The sequence below is a fragment of the Tauraco erythrolophus genome, chromosome 1 (genome assembly GCF_009769465.1).
Source record: "Tauraco erythrolophus isolate bTauEry1 chromosome 1, bTauEry1.pri, whole genome shotgun sequence".
Taxonomy (NCBI): domain Eukaryota; kingdom Metazoa; phylum Chordata; class Aves; order Musophagiformes; family Musophagidae; genus Tauraco; species Tauraco erythrolophus.
Genome location: NC_141465.1, coordinates 43,459,603 through 43,476,647, shown reverse-complemented (window position 1 = coordinate 43,476,647; position 17,045 = coordinate 43,459,603). Strand labels below are relative to the sequence as shown.

Here is a 17,045-nt window from a genome sequence, read left to right as displayed (position 1 = left end):
CCCGCTCCCGGGGTGCCCACCGGGCTGAGTTCACCCAGAGAGGACTGAGATCTGAAACAGCCACACCAACACCAGGTCAGTGAAGATGAAACGGGACGAGGTGTGCCAGAGCTGAGTTTCCCCTGCAACCGGTGGCGAGATGGCAAGCGGCCCCCTTGCAGCCAAAGGTGGTCCTCGGTGGAGCAGAGATTTACTCGCAGCCTGTGGAAATCCCATGTCAAAGAAGAGATGCCAGAGCCTGAGGACGGTATGCATCTAGAGTCCTTGGGATGACCCCCGTCGGTGGGGAGGTGTTTTGTTTGGAGGAGATGCCTGAGCCTGAGGACAATCATGAAGCATGGGCACAGATAGAGACGCATTTACGCATTTAAAGTCTATATGATGACCCATGCCAGAGCAAGTGGAAACAACTCCCTAAGAATCCGAGACTGTGGTAAAGCCCGCACTGGAGCAATCCAATAGGGTAAGGATTGCATCCTGCGAGTAGGACTCACGCTGGGGAAGTTTGTGGACTTTCCTCGTGAATAGGGGATCCACTGGAGCACAGGAAAATGGTGTAAGGATGTCGCTCACCAGCCTGGGCTACGGCACCAGGGACACTGTTGCATCCTCCGCAGCCAGGAGGAAATGGCCTGCCTCTTATAGGCAGGATAGGTACCTTGAGTTGAGTAGAGTAATTAGTAGTTCATTAGTTCAACTCAGTCCAGCTGGATAAGAATGATTGGTGCCATAATTCCCCCTTTTTGTTTTACCATTTTTTCTGTTTTCACAAAGGCTTTATGGGTGAGCAGAGACCCGGCCCATTCATCCAACTCCAGCACGCTTCCCTCCCGCGAATACCACGTCGGGGCTTGCGGCTTTACCTTCTTCTCCGAAGGACTCTCGCTCGAGCTCCCGGCTCCGGCTCTTTTGGCTTGGGCTCCTTTGGCTCAGGCTCTCGGCTCGGCGAGGGAGTCGGGGCTTCCCAGGGTCTCAGGGATGTATCACGTCGGGGTCATCAGTTGTCGCTCACCAGCCTGGGCTGCGGCACCAGGGACGCTGTTGCATCCTCCGCAGCCAGGAGGAAATGGCCTGCCTCTTGTAGGCAGGATAGGTACCTTGAGTTGAGTAGAGTAATTAGTAGTTCATTAGTTCAACTCAGTCCAGCTGGATAAGAATGATTGGTGCCATATAAGGACTCCTTCTCCTTTAAGAGAAGCAGCAGTAACAACATGGAATGAACTGACCTGCACTCCCCCATTCCCTGCCCCTCTGTGGGGAGGAGGTAGAGCCGGGAAGAAAAGGCAAAGGGGGGTGGAGAGGTGTTGATTTTAAGATCTGGCCTTGTTTTCTTTTTATCCTTTTAAGTAACTGGTTTTGCTTGTCTTTATTCTTTTAAGTAGCTGCTAATAAATTGTTTTGCTTTAAGAAAGCTGAGTCTGTTTTGCCCGGGACTGTGGTTGGTGGGTGCTCCCTCTGTTCTTGTCTCGACCCTCAGTCCTTTTATTATATTTTTCTCCTCTCCACTTTACTGGAGAGGGAGCAGCTGTGTGGAGTTTAGTTGCTGGATTGGCCTAACCCATGAAACTATCCAAGCCTAGAGGAGCACAAGGGCAGAGCAGCAGGCAGGGGGAACCCAAAGTCCAGACTCGAAGAGAAGAGCACCCTGTCCAGGGACCTCCCAGGGCTGCCCCAGCAGATCGTCACCCCAGTGCCCAGGTGTGAAACCCGTCACCATGAGTCATTGAGACAGTTGTGTGGTTTAGCCTAGCCAGAGGCTAAGCTACCATGCAGTCGCTTGCTGCATGAGGGAGGAGAAAATATAACAAAAAGCTTGAGGGTCAAGATAAAAACAGGGAGATATCATCCACTAATCATGACCCCAGGCAAAACAGACTGGGCTTGGAGACAAATCAATGTAATTCATTAATAGTTCATTCAGAGAGAATTTAAGCCAGAACTTCGAAACACCTTCCCGTCACCCCTCCCTTCTTCCCAGTTCTACCTCCTCCCCTCAGCAGCACAGAGGGACAGGGAATGGGGGCTGCAGGTCAGTTTATCACACGCTGTTTCTGCTGCTCCTTCTTCCTCAGGTGGAGGACTCCTTACAGTCTTCTCCTGCTCCAATGTGGGGTCTCTCGTCATGGGTTTCAGACTTCCACAAACTTCTCCAATGTGAGTCCTTCCCACAGTATGCAATCCTTACCCATTAGATTACTTCAGTGAGGGCTTTTCCCATGGACTCATGGCTTCTTAGGGAGCAGCTACCTGCTCTGGTGTAGAGTCCCTTCCCACAGACTGCAAATGCATCTCTGCTCCATTGTCAGTATACAGCAGTGTGGGGTCCTTTCCCACAGAAGGCAGTCCTCTACGAACTCCTTTGGGTACAGGCATCTCTTCTCCGGAATGCGGTCCTCTCCCACAGGCTGCAGGTGGATGTCCACTCCACCATTAATCTCCATGGAGTGCAGGGGGGCTGCCTGCCATCTCACCAAGGGCTGCAGGGGAATCTCAGCTCCAGCACACCTCCTCCTGCTCCATCTTCACTGACCCTGATATCCGCATAGCCATTTCTCTCCCATCTTGGTCCTCTCTCCGCTGCGGAGAGGATTGCACAGCATTTACTATGGGATGTTTAAGGGAGGAATCAAAGGTGAGAAAAAGGGAGGGATTTAGGCAATTTGGGAAGGAACAGAAGAAGTAATAAGGGAGTAAAAGGGTCTATTTGCATGTAAGTAAGTGCTGGTCAGTGCGCTTGTCTGGCCCTGCCCTATGCTTGATCATTGCAGTCTGCCTGTCTACTTATTAAAGTCCACCTTTAACTGCTTTCCAATAAGGGGCTTTGTACCCTCTGTGTGTCTGTCTGTCTGTCCATATGGGAATCTGTGGTGCCAGCAACTGGAGAGGGGCTACAGTCTTGGAAGCTTTTATGTCCAGGTGCCATCAACTGGAGAGACTAAGCCTGACTGCTGGATGGATCCACCTGTGCATAGGTACATATACTCCCACTAACGGTCCTCTGTCCTGCCCAGCCAGAGAGGGGAGCAGGACAAGGCCATCGGTGCCACCTGTGTTTTGTGAACGTTCTGAGTGTCCGTCTGTGACCTGCACAGCCAGTCGTGTATATGTATATGTATATGTATATGTATATGTAGATGTAGATGTAGATGTAGATGTAGATGTAGATGTAGATGTAGATGTAGATGTAGATGTAGATGTAGATGTGTGGTGCATGCGTGTGCTCGGTGTGCGAGTGCCTGCTGGGAACAGACCTTCAGCCCCATTACCACTCTGGGGACACAGCGTAGCAGCAGCCTTGCCTTCCTCAAGCTGTCAGATCCAGCATGATATACTTTATTGTGATACATCTGGAATTTCCAATTCCAAATTCCTTTATCAGAGTGAACACCAGTTTTTAACAAGTCTGAACAGGTCTGCTGTTTGGCTTCCTGAATGCAGTCCTTTCCTTTGACAGGACAGATTTATTTCACTTGTCAGAAGTAATGTCTGCCTCAAGAGTCCACTGGTCACCATGGTAGCCATGAGATCCTCAAACATTGCTGGCAACCATAATGTGCAGATTTTAAATTCCCCATTAAAACTACTCAAATATGATATATCTTAATACATTCTGTCATTTAAGTGTTAGATTATGAAAGGTCAGACAGAGCAGAGTTACAAACATAAGAAGGTTCTTTAAGGTACAAGGACTGTCTTGTATATGTAACTTCCAAGGCTCCACGTGTAAGCAATGGTTGCCCTTCTAAGTGCATCACTAGGCACACTAATGAGCACTTGCTTAGATACACAAAATTCGTGTGATGTCATATGCATATGATAGTATTGGAAAGTGCTCTTCAACAGGAATGACTGTGTTACACCGACATTCATATGCAAAATATTTTGAGGCAGAAAACTATTGAAACTAAGAAAAAAATAATACTTCAACAGAAATAAAAAAAAGAAAGAATCTGATTTCAAGGAAAACTGAAGAATGTCACAGAACATAATAGCTAAAAATGCTGACTTTCATGAAGCAGCACTGTAAGATATAGAAGATTATTGATATTCACTGCGCAGATTACTGGAAAAATCTATAGATGTTTAAAAACCTTAATTGGCTATTCCAGTCTCAAGAGAGAGGGAAAATAAGCCTGTTATTGAAAAGTACTTGAGCAAGAAAGAAAGCTTTTTATAATGTTAGCATGGATCCCAATCGCTGTTTCACAGGAACAAGGTGAATATTGATTAGTGTAATTCTCTTGCCTTTTGGGCTGTGCTTTTTTTACATTTCTGTAAGGAAGTTCTGAAACAGTCATTGTTTTTTTGTCTTCTCATTTCTTAGGATGTACATGAACAGTATCTGCTTTATTCCCCAGCAATAGCAATGACATGTTACTACTGCCTTAGTTTTAACCAGTTTAATGTGCAGAAAAGCATGCTGTTGCACGATGTCAGCAGCTCTGCAGAGCAAAATCTTGATGGAAATGGCAGGCTGCTGTCAGAGGTAGTGATAGGGTTCTGGGAAGCCCAGATTCTCTGTGAAAGGAGTCATTGAGGGTCTCTCCGAAAATATGGAGCAGCAACATCTGTGTTTCACTGAGCTCTTAGGAGAGAGAGCATTCTGCATGCTTTTTATTACAGGCTTTTGACAAAACTGAGATGGCACCATTGAATGTTTCCAAGATTAGAAATGTTAGCGTTTCCTTCACCACGTTTGGGAGCTGCTTTTGACAGACTATGGCATAGCAGACACAGAGACCTGCTGTGCGGCAGATTTTGCCAGGCTGTATAGCAGCCATCATATGCTCCTTCAAATTTTCCGCTTTCTTTATATTTTATTTCATTTTCCTCGTCTCTAGCAAAATTTCTGATGTATAGAAGCCTGTGTTATTTGTGAAGTAAAAGGTCTGCAGTAATGATAGTGTTTAACTTCTGAGGTAAAGCATTCTTCTTTGGGCATGTTGCAAATGAGATTAGCTGTTTTCCTTTCATATTCTCTGCGTACTAATTCCAGCAGAACAGCTATGTTACACAAGCATATTGGTTCCTTTTCTCCTTTTCTTTCACTTCTATTGTTTAAGACAGTTTAAAGAAGGAAATTAAAATCCACTGTTAAGTGGAACCTGTTTCTCTCAGGAAAACATAATAATGGTCATTGAGACAATGGCACATGCTGGTATTGTAATGAACTGGTGTAATGTACTGCATTTCATAGACTCAAGGCAATTAGGCACTGAAAATTACCCATCCACCGAGTTTACCCACCCACACTGACAGTTTAAGAACAGTCCCTCTGGGATATTTCTAAGTGTTTTGACCAGTCTACTTTTTACATTTCACAAGTGTCATGATCACTTTGCAAAAAGACAAACCAAGAGATCTTTCAAATATATCTCCCTTTAATACCAAATACTACAACCATGGGGTTAGAAAAGTGTTCTGATTTGTCAAAACGAAACGTGTATCTATGCAGAATGTTTAGAACTGCAGCTGGAAGATATGTTTTAACCCTGGTTATTGACTGTCAGAAAGTGCTAGGCTGATATAAAAGAAATTAGTATCAAACATTAGCTATAAAGGATTCACCGTGCTGTTTAAAAAATTATGACAAAATAGTGTAAATGAATTGTGGATTAATGTAATCCATAAGTGTTGGGGTTCTTTTCCATTCCAATAGAAAATCTAGAAGTTGTAGTTCGGGAATGATGTTGGCCATATGGATGTCCAGAGGAGGTAAGAGGTCTAGGAAACATGGGTGGCTGAAAAAATCCAGGCAAGTAGCTTTCCACAAAATTAAGTTCAAGATTAATAGCTTTCAAATATGCAAGGTTCCTCTGCCATAAATTTTATCCATGTGGTTGGTGAACAAATTGAGAAAACAGGGGATTATGTTACAATACAGAAGAATCGGCTTAGATGGCTGAACAACTTTTGAATTTTAAGGGTAGTGACACAGAAATAGACTGAATGGGGGTGTCTTAGGGACCCCATCACTGAAACTTTTAAAGACAGGTTAGACAAGCTCTTGTCAGGTATGACATGGTATATAATTCATCCTGTCAGGAGAAGAGGATGGATTAGAAGATCACCTGAAATCCCTTCCAGCCATATAACTATTTGGAAGAACAGAATATACATCCACTATAATTTATAACCTGTTTCAGCTTTACTACTTCTCTTCATTTTTTTTTCCTGTCACCTTTACTGTTCTGTAATAAAATTACTGATAGAAAAAGGGTTTCTTTGTTGAATTACCCTTCTATGGTTTATATTAAGGAAATATTGAGAGCATACCGAGTCCAAGCACTCTGAATTTTTTGGGAGTCAGGCAGAACTTTAAGTGCCTATTTTGTGCTATCAGTAGCTGTTTTACACTTAAAAAGGCTGTAGGTCTGTCTAATAAATAAGGTAGCAAATACTTTCAAGTGTTTGTTCCAATATGTGAGGAAGTAACAAAAAGGGAACAAAATGGATAACAGACTCATATACTGCTCAATATTTAAAAAAAGTCATTTGCCCCTTCCATGATACATCTCAAGCAAGTGGCGCAGGCTGCAGTGTGCTCCAAGGGTCTAGTTTCTTGGTTGTCCAGCTCAATAACCTAACTGGAAGAAGTCACAACTTACTTTCAACCCACACATCTGACATCCTTCCTTCAAAAACTGAAGTACCGTGAGGTAGGGAGGAGGACAGAGGGAAGTGGGAAAAGAAACTGCTGGCACACACGCAGCGGTTTCACACCAGAGCAGAGCTGGGCTGTAGTCAGGATGTGCATCCAGACACAGGAGCCCAGAAACATTCCCAATTCTTCTGACATGTTGGAGTCTTAATGTCTGAGCTGTTTTTGAGCAGAATTTCTAGATAGAATAACTAGTTCCAACTGATTCCCATTAAGTGTCTTAAAGTTCAGCTGTGTGATCCACTTACCTTAATTAAAAAAGTTACTGCATGTTAACTGGGCTGAGATAATCTGTCCATAGCAGCTGTCAGTGAAAGTTTTCTATTCACAACTCAGATATCACAGAAGTGTTAGAAAGAAGCTGTTGCAAATCAGCTTAAAAGTGGCAACTTCTTGAGCTTTGGGAATTCTTTATGAAAGCCCACTCAGCCATCATTTTTACGTGCCTCAATTTCTGCACAGTTTAGCTTGTCTGGAAGTTAGATAGAAACAACTTATACAGTACAGGTCATAAATGCTTCCTCACTCATTTCACATTTTTTGGGTACAGTTGATGTTCTCAGTTCAGATCCTCTCGGATCTCACCTGCAACAGGATTTTGCTCTCTTTACCTTATTTGAGAGTCAACTGGTAGAGAAGGAGGGTTTCCACCTAATCGTTCCAGACATTAGAAATGCAACACTGCTTCCCAGCTTCCCAGAAGTCCTCCCTAAAGATCATCTCCGGCTGTAGTTCATCAGGACACCAGAGTCCTTGACAAAGGAGTAGCACACTGGATGACTGCTGCCTGCTAAGTTGCAACCTTTTGAACACAGAGTCATATCTGTTCCTATGGCTTCCTGACCTGGTAAAGATAAGATGAGAGAAGAAAAAAAAAAGAAAAGAAATAAAAGCATCCTCACTCCAGTACTGATCATTTTGGTCATTTGGTCACTCAGTCCTAAATGCTTATTTCAGTTTCAAATATAAGAAAAAAATCTGTCAATTGAGACAATATAAACTAGATTCTCTCTTCCTTTGAGGAATGGATTAATATTCATTAGCTAATTCTTATTTAAAGTTGGCAGAAATTAGTTGTGTACTTAAAACCGTAAGCATGCTAGCTCCTGGCACGAATGTGGTTACATGCACAAAAGTTTCCTTTCTAAATAACTCTCTTCTATTCTTGCAGACTTTACTGACTTTTTTTGTTACTTTTCTTATCCCAGCCCCACTAGAAAAAGAAGATATGAATCGTCCTGCTCTATTTTGTTATGTATGTGTATGAGTGTACAGACATATGTATATGTGAGAAGCTGGACTACAGTCTCACCTGAAAGAAGATGACTATTACTTCTCCAGACGTGAGGGTGACTCCAAAGGCTCCAAGTTTCACTTTGCCACACTGCAGTGATTGACAGTTCAGTGTATCACCTGAATCTAGCCATACTTTGACAAGTACAAACCAACAACTCCACCCTAAAGTAGGTATAATGGGATCAAAAGCCGTCTGGAGGTCTTCGTGCCTCTCCATTCACTCCAGACGGAACCTAGATGTCCCGACTAGACTGCATGTCAAATTTTCTGACTGCTTGGTTTAACCAAGGTGAAATTAATCTATGTCCTGTGTAACATATAGTGAGTGGTAATATAAAATGAAAGGACAGATTCTTCTTTCTGAACCTGAAACTAGTGTAATTTTCCTTATATAAAATAAGTATACACAGAAGAAAAGGTGTCTGTATATCATGTGTGCTTGTATGAACACTTGTGTGGTTATTTACGTGCATCTAGACATGGTGTGGATATCTAAAAGAAGCTGGGCCAATTTGATTGCTGATATAAGAAGTGAAATGACTATTGATTTACATAAACAACATGAACCATTCGTGGATTTGAGCACAGTGGAATCAAACAAGTTATAGCCCTGTGTCCTCACAGTGTTTGTTGATTTAGGGAAATTTTCATCAAAGTTCCTCTCTAGTTGTTTCAGCTATTGAGTCTTACTTGTGAACATTTCAGATTAAAAATACTAAACTTCCATAATTTAAAATAAATGTTAAGAGTGCTAAGGCAATATATGTATGCATCTCAAAATTTCAAAATGTCTTGATATTATATTTGCTTACACTGTTTGGGACTTTTTTTCAATGAAGGAAAAACAGATCACCAACTGGATTTCTGACATTTCATTTAAATTTATTTTATTTTAATTCTTGCCATATATTGCAATGCCCACAAGGTCCTCTAGAGGAGCAAGTTCTGTCTTTGAACAGAAATGAAAGTGACTGACAGTGCAATAAATTCAAGCCAATACATGAGGTCACTTCAAAACAAGAAAATCTAAGTTGCAGAACCACATCTTAGAGAGGAAAGTTACTGCTCATTAGGCATTAAAAGCATTCATAGACTATTCACAGCAGTAAACTGCTGCAAAGTTTAAAATAAACTATTAGAAAGACTATCCAAACAAAGTTTATATATTAAACTTGGAAAAGTAAGATTATAAATAAATACCATGCTTTTTCTTATCTAAAAGAAACACCCATAACCATATTAATTAAAAATGCAGGTTGGTTTCTAAATTATCCCTTCTCAGATCTCTTCAGAGAAAAGGATATCTCACAGTAGTAACCTCTGCCAAATGGTGCTTTGTGATTAGAAACCGGTGCCTGGGCTGCTGGTGCCACAGTCCTGACCACAAGCAATGAGCATCTACGCTGACGTGGGTGGGAATGGATTTTTGTACAGCACTGCTTCTATCTGACTGAGACAGTCACTGTGGGAATTGTAGGATTAAATTGCCTGGGAGGCTACTCTTAGTTAAAATGTCTCTAACATCCTGGAGGGCTGAAGGAAAAACGTGCTCATGAGAAGATTCACGCCCAGAATACCAGGGATGGAGAGCAAACAGAGAAAATGCTTAAAAATCCTCAGAAGTCATGTTAGCATTTGAATCGGAAAGTAGTCTTTGCTGGTACATTTAGAAGCATGAGGAGAAATGCTCTGCTGTGTCTAACAGCACAGAGCTCACAGCAGAGCGCAGTGCTGCTCAGCAGGAGATGGGGCTGGAGGCAGGCTTTTACCTCTGCAGGAGTCCCAGGTAGCTCACAAACAGAGGTCTCATTCACTACTCCTTTGGGCACCTGAAGCTGCGGGAGGGTCTTCACCCTCGCTCCTTCTGGTAGAAGCTACCTTATCATGGGAGCATCCTTTTCCTATGCCCAGCCTTCCCTCCTCCCCTGCCTGTCTGAGGTCTCCAAGCAGGTTGTCCTGCCCCTGCTGCCAGGCATATCCAGAGAGATCACCTCTTGTGTCACAGCGGTGGCCGTGGCCCTGTAGGCTACCCAATTCAGAGTTCACCTATCCTGGACAGGACAGAGTTGGGGCAGAAAAAGTTCTAGCCCAGTACTCCTACTCAGTGGAAAATTGTGCTGTAGAGCACCCAGAGGTCAAAGGTCTAGGGCAACAGAGTAGTTTTGCTTACTTCTGCAAGCACCATATGCTCACAGACAAAGGCTGAGCAGCTTACTCTTCATGCACGCACAGCTGCCACCTTGATGCCTTCTTCAGCAGAGGCACCGGTGGAGGAGAGAACAAGTCATCCAGCCCCATCAGGTCAGTGAGGAAGTCTGTGTTCTCCTCTCTGTCAACTTCTGCGGTAGGTTCTTCCCTGCTCTGCAATATTTTCTGAACTTGACACAGAGTACTCCCACTGGCACCCTTTTGCTCAGGCTCCGGCTTGTCTCATAAGTTATGATCTCTCTCCATCTGCTTCCAGGCAACTCTTGGCACATTGTCCCCATACTAAAATCAGACCCTTCCCCACCCTGTTCCCGAACCATACTAGTCCCTTCTCTCCCATTTTTGAGTGGATCTCCAAGTATTCAGCTTGGTTCCTCCTATAAGTCCTTTTAAAATTTCTTGCTTTGTCATTCCTATTCCTCTGACCTATGAAGAGACACTTTTTTTTCCAGTTCTCTGTAGAAAGCCTTGATAAATTGGTTTTCCCATTCAGATTTCCTACTTACTGTTCCCAGGTGCTTCCATTTGAATAGACAACAGACAAGCGACTAACAGTATTGCTGGTCCAAGAGAAATATGATAAAAGTACGGCGAGTTCAAGCTGGATACATTATGCATAGAAGCAACATTTTTCATGACAACTTCAGAAAATTGAGAAGAATACAGAATTTGTTCAGAGGGGGATATTCCTGCTTATCAAACTTGGAGATGTAAGCAGGTCCACTTGAGTCATGAAAACTTTTGTATTTAGTGGCACAATAGATCTGAATTGCCTCAAGGTGACTGTTCAGCTGAAAATCCTTGCCTGTGACCAAGGTTCAGCTATTACAATTCATTGTTAGGAGTACTGCCAACAAGTCTCTTCTGCCACTCAGCAGAAAAGTCTGAACGCTAGTGTGCATATTAACAAATCCTTGGTGGCAATGAAGTTCTTTTAACCTGAGGCTGTCGAATTTTCTTTAGTCCTTACTCAAGATTCATCTTCTGCCACTAACCACTACTTAAATGTTTTATCATCGTGCTTTGTGCTTTTGTGAAGAGATTTGTCAGATATCCTCGAAAGCTAACTATTGTAAGCTCATATGCTGTTTACAGGGAAAGAGGGAGACATGTATATTTATGTTACAGAGATGTTAGATAAACTCAGAAACTATTGTAAACTCACAGAACATTTGTATATACACAGTAAATATTGTCCATATGTATATAATTGCTATGTATGTTTACATGCATGTGCGTGTACATACAAAAGCATCAACTTAACGTAAAGATTAAGCCTGCTCTATTATGGTCTGAACTGATCTGAAGTCCGAACTGGTGGTGAAGAGCACTTTACTTACGTACTTTTCGATCTCTGGAATTTTTGAGGAGCTCCTCAGGGTACACAACCCTACCAAGAGTTACGTGAGCACCGGAAAAGCATGCATTTAAGCTACACCATTGCTTTTCAGGATGGAGGTTGTGTTTCTTGCTTTGTTTGCGCAGTGACAGTATCCTAGTCCATGATGAGATTCTTACTGCCATGCAATACAGATCTCCATGATAATACTTATGGATGAACTTGTCTCCCAGAAAACTTTGGCTACCCCTCCAAAGGTAGGGTAGGTACAAGACCACAAGAGTCCCCCCTGCTCCTTACCTGAGTGTAGGAGCTGTGATTATCCTTTGCGCAAGGTGGCAGCAAAAGAAAGCTCTTCAAACTCCTTCCTCTCTCCCCTGCACACCTCCTATTAAGGAGAGTAACTGCCTCAACTTTATTAACTGTGTTTTAAAAAACACCTATTTTGCTAGTGGTTAATCTTATGTCAATGATATATAGAGTTATTGATATCTTTTACTTTGGGAACACTGTCACATTTCTCTCTCAATTTTTTTATCAATATTCCCCAGGGGAAAGGCTAGAAAACTTCACAGAGAAAAAAAAAAAAAAAAGAAACAAATCCCCCTTAATCACAAATTTTCCCTCTTAAAAGTGGATTTTTATTAAAAAAATAACCAACAAAACAAAACAAACAACTGCTTTGGGAGAAAGAATGAAGCCCAAGGAAAAAAACCAAACCAAAACAAAACAAACAAAAAAACCCCCAAAAAACAACATGCAAGCTTGATGCTTAATTACAACATCTTGATGCTAGCTGACAAATTCTGATGGATGTACCAGTAGTACACCATGGTTCAGCATAATAATTTTGTATTTCAACAAGAATAAGTAGTCTGAAGAATCTGGCTTTTGAAATCCTAGCTAGCAATTACCTAGACGAAAAGCAAACAGAAGTGTGGAGTGCACACCAGTAGTTCTCCTGACTCTATTCAGCATTTGCTGTTTGGATATTTTCAGAAGTGTTTTTGTTTGCTTGTTGTTTTGGGCAATAGAGTATTTTTATTCTCTTGAAGCTCAAGACATGTTGAATGGAATGTTTAGATTTGGCCAAGCTACTTTAAGTCTCAAAATATTCCTAACACGTTTTCCCTATAGGCAAGAAAACCTCAGGTGAATGTTTTCTTTAATATTCTTTATAGACTTCAACTCTGTTAGAGTCAACAGAAGTAGTTCACTGGCTGCAGTAAGCCTTTGATAGGGCCAGTATTTGAACTATGAGCAGAATTTACTACAATATCTTATTTAAATACTACTGAAATATGAGAAATTAATGGTTTGTTCACCGCCCCTTCTGCATGTCAACTATGTTTAAATTGCAAACTTAGACGGCTGCTTATTTTGAAAAAGCAGGGATTACTCACCTTGAAAGTACAATACAGTAAGCACGATCTTTATTCAGAGACATGGTAAGAATTGCCAGTCAACTGTTTCGATGACTGTAATCTTATTCCAAAACACTGTGTTTAATAAAAATTAATTTCAGAACTTGAAGAATATTTTATTATGGAATACAAAAATACTATCTATGTAAAAACAATAAGTTAGTTTATTTACAGTACTTTACACTATTCTGCTCTAGGGCTTCTTTTGCATTGGATTTATTTTCATTATTTTACACGTCTTTTTATAATTTTGCACAAAGCATTTCCAAAAGCATATCATCCATGTTCACTGCTCCAATGATGGGCCTAAAGAATAGTTCGGCAACCACATTAGCATTAATAGATCTTAACAAGGATAGGACAATATTCAGCTTGGCAAATCTGGCTTCATCACCTCCATGAATGAGTCTGATATGTTCATTTAGAGCTTGTTGTGCTTCCCTCTGCAATCCTTCGATGTACTGTGTACACTGCAGTCCCGGTAGATCTGAAAAGAAAAATAAATTACTTTGTTTACATAGGTTTTGTCTATAAACCAACACTCTTCTTCCAGAACAACTACTTGCAGCTTTAAGGATTGTATTTATCACTCAAGAAATGAAGCAAATGAACTTGCTAGAGGACTTCTTGTATGCAGAATCAACATGTCAAGTTTGATAGGGCAGTATCAAATCTTATCATGTTGGTGTTCTGGACATTCAGTACTCCACTACACAAACTTGAAATTCAATGTTTGCCAACATTTACTTAAGTCTTAAATAAATTAATTGATAAAAATAGAATAAAAATTTTGATTGAAGAATGCTCTCCAAAACACCTTTAGAGTGACAAATGCAATCTGTAAACAGTGGGGAAGACAACAAAAATAACTTCTTAACATGTTCACTTCTACAAAATGCTTTATTCACATTTAAGGTATCTTTTGACAACTGTTTCTGAGTAGCTCCAGATTACAAGTGGCAAGAAACATTAACTCCAACGTACGACTGGTGTTTCCTGGTGAACCATAGTAAGGATACGGAAGGATGGAGAGCGCAGAATTTCCCCTTTTCAGTCCAACTAACAGGCAGTGGGAGCGCAGGAAGAGCCGTAACTCCCTTTCACACGGCAGTGCCTTATTTAGGAAGCGCCGTATCTAACCTGCCAGCTACCTTTCAGGTAAGTCACCGACATGAGAATCAACCACTGGGTAGAGCTGCGTCTGTGGAAGTCTCCACAGAGAGAGATGGCAAAAAACACCAACCCATCATAAATGCTACATATAAAGCTGAAATAGCGCTTTGTTCCTGGAAGCCCTGAGCCTCCTCGTTTTCTTTCCACGGCCTGCAAACCTCCCGGGCAGAGCAGACCCTCCACCCTGGGGCGGCTGGTGACCGGCGGCGGCGGGGAGGGTCCCCCCGCTCCAGAGACGCCGCTGCCGCCGCCGTCGCATCCAGGCGCCCCGCTCGGAGATGAACAGGGAACCGCTGCTGACTCCTAACTTTCTCTAAGAGACTGCCTCGCGTTTGCTGTATTCATGGAAAACCTCTGTGGAAGGCGCCAGCACCCGCGTCCCCCGATCTAGCCGGTACCGGCAGGCGGGGCGGCCCTTAACAGCTCCCTGCCTGCCAGCCGGGGCCCCGAGGACGGGTCTGCGGGTGAAACCTTGCTTCGCATCCTCCTCCGCCACCTCTTTTCCCTTGAGGAAAAGCCTCGGGTCGGCCCCGCTTCGCTGGGGACGCAGGCGGCCTCTCCCCGTTAGCCCGCTCCCCGCCCGCCCCCCGGCTCCCCGTGAGAAAAACCCCCGCCGCCCCGCCGCCGCGTCCGGTCACTCACCCGGGTTGAAGAGCACCGTCCCCTTGAGGTAAGCGTACTCTTTGGTGCTGATATCCAGGCTCCAGCACTTGGCCAGGAAGCCCTTGATCGCCTGAATCTCGCCGGCCGGGGGCAGGTGCGGGCCGCCGCCGGGGCCGTGGTGCGGCCGGCCCGGCGCCAGTCCCCGCGGCGGGGGCACCTCGCCCTGCCGCCGGGTGGTGAGGATCCTCTGGAGCATGCTGGGCTCCGCGCTCTCCACCGTCTCGAAGTGCACCCGGTCCTGCGCCAGCCCCAGCACCAGCAGGGGCGCCCAGCAGCTGCGGACCAGCAGGAGCTGCTCGTCCAGGGGCAGCTCCTGGAAGCAGGGCACGTTCTGGACGAAGCGCAGCGTCTTCACCAGCACGGCCGAGGCCGCCTTGCATGCCACCTGCGGGCTCCTCAGGGCCACCCGCCGCCGCGACCCGCACGGGCAGCCGCGGGACGCCTGCCCCCGCCTCGGCCCCGGCCCCGCCGGCGACGCCGCCCGCTCCTGGCTCCGGAGGATGTTGTAGAGGATGCTGCTGTGCCGCCTGCTGTCCGCGCAGCAGCGGCAGCGCTCCGCGCACGCCATGGCACCCAGGGGCAGGGCACCCGGGGGCCGCGCCGGCCGGGCTGAGCCGCCTGGGAGGCTCGGCGGGGCGGCTGCGGTCCCTGCCGCCTCGGCCCGCCGGGAGACGCGCACTGCTCGCCCTCTGCCCGGCTCTTAACTTATTTATAGCCGGCGGCTGCCTGTGTGTGTCTGTATGTGTGTGTGTGTGTGTCTGTGTCTGTGTCTGTGTCTGTGTGCGTGTGTGTGCGTGTGTGTGTTTGCAGCCGCAGGCGCTGTACCAGCGGTTCGAAGGGGCAGACACTTTACTGGCTGGAAAAGAGAGAGAGAGGAGGGAAGGGAAAAAAAAAAAACACCACCACCACACCACCAGAGAAAAAGAAAACCCTCCTCCTCCGCCTTTCCTGAGACGGCGATACCTGCCTATGAGCCGCCCCTGCTTATGAGCTGCGGCGTGATGAGTGGCCAAACGTCCCCCTCCTCGCCCAGTGCAAGGCCACGGGATACCCCTTCCCCCCTCCTCTTTCTGAGCCCCCGGCCCCGTTTATATTATCCCGAGGTGCTCTGAGCAGGGCAGGGGGATGGGGAAGGCGGCTCACGCCCCCGTCTCGTTTTGCCGCCGCCGCCTCCGCCGTGCGGCGCAGCTCCCGCTGCCGCCGCCGCCCCCGAGGTCCCCGCGGGGCCTCGTCGCCAAATGGCTACATGGCGATCAGCCCCGCTGCCCTCCCGACATGTAGCCGAGCAGTCTGCGGCAGGAGAGAGAAAAGGTATATTTGGGGGCAGGGTGGACTTGCTCCAAATCATTAAATTCCCGCAGGAGAGGAAAAAGGAAATGCCGCTAATGATACCAAGGGCGCTTGCATATGCGTGTCCTAAGGAATGATGCCCCATGTGCCCAGTTAGTGCCTTGGTGCTGCTGTGTGGGGAGGGAGAAGCAGACACGTTCTTGCCCAAACTAGGGTAGCTCTGTGAGGTCGAGGTGACCTGAGGCTGATGCCCCTGCAGCATCCGTGTGGATGCCCTATGAAACCATCACCCATGAATAATTCCCTTCCTCTGCTTTCCAATGTACAGCCAGTCTTTCTGATCTCATGTTGTTCCATCCATTAGTTTTAAACATCCTCATTTTCATTTCAGTCTCTGCTTGTCCTGAAGTGAATCTTTCCTTCTAGACTTAGATACTCAGTTTTCTGACACTCCGAGTGGCATATGGACTCCAAAGCAAGGAGATAATCCTTCCAGGTCTTGATATTTACACAGGAGGGATAGGAGAATAGTGATTGTCCAAATGTGATTTTACTCTTGAATGAATAAGCACATTTACTTTCTCAGTTGGGCTAAGTAAAAGTGTGTGCAGTAGAGACAAGTACTTAATCACTACAGAAAGTAAAGAGTTACTTCCAACTGCCACATATGGGCTAAAACAGAAACATTTTATGTTTCCTGTGATTGGGAAGAGCCTTGGTACAGATTTAGATAAAGTAGCCAGCTGCAAGCCACCTTTTGTACCTGCTCCATCAGTATCTGCTACCAAGGACTATCTGTATCACTCCTGGAAAGCCGCATTTTCTTTCAATAAAAGTATGCATGATTTTTAAGCAAATGCCATTGAGAGCTTTGGATTTCTTAGAAACAAAATAACTTTAGGCCGGATATTAGCAATTTATTTTTCCTGTTGTATAGTTATTTTTTCTAAGTACTTCTTCACGATTGGACCCAGAAGGGATATTCTTTACA

General features: G+C 44.8%; 1 protein-coding gene across 1 annotated transcript; it reads right to left on the bottom strand.

Moving 5' to 3' along the window:
• Positions 1–13,170: 13,170 nt before the first annotated feature.
• On the bottom strand, positions 13,171–15,332 carry NR0B1 (nuclear receptor subfamily 0 group B member 1). Its single transcript, XM_086608798.1, has 2 exons — positions 14,744–15,332; positions 13,171–13,415 (listed from the first exon to the last, which is right to left on the bottom strand). Exons 1-2 carry the CDS (start codon positions 15,330–15,332, stop codon positions 13,171–13,173), a joined length of 834 nt encoding a protein of 277 aa, XP_086464924.1.
• Positions 15,333–17,045: the final 1,713 nt, after the last annotated feature.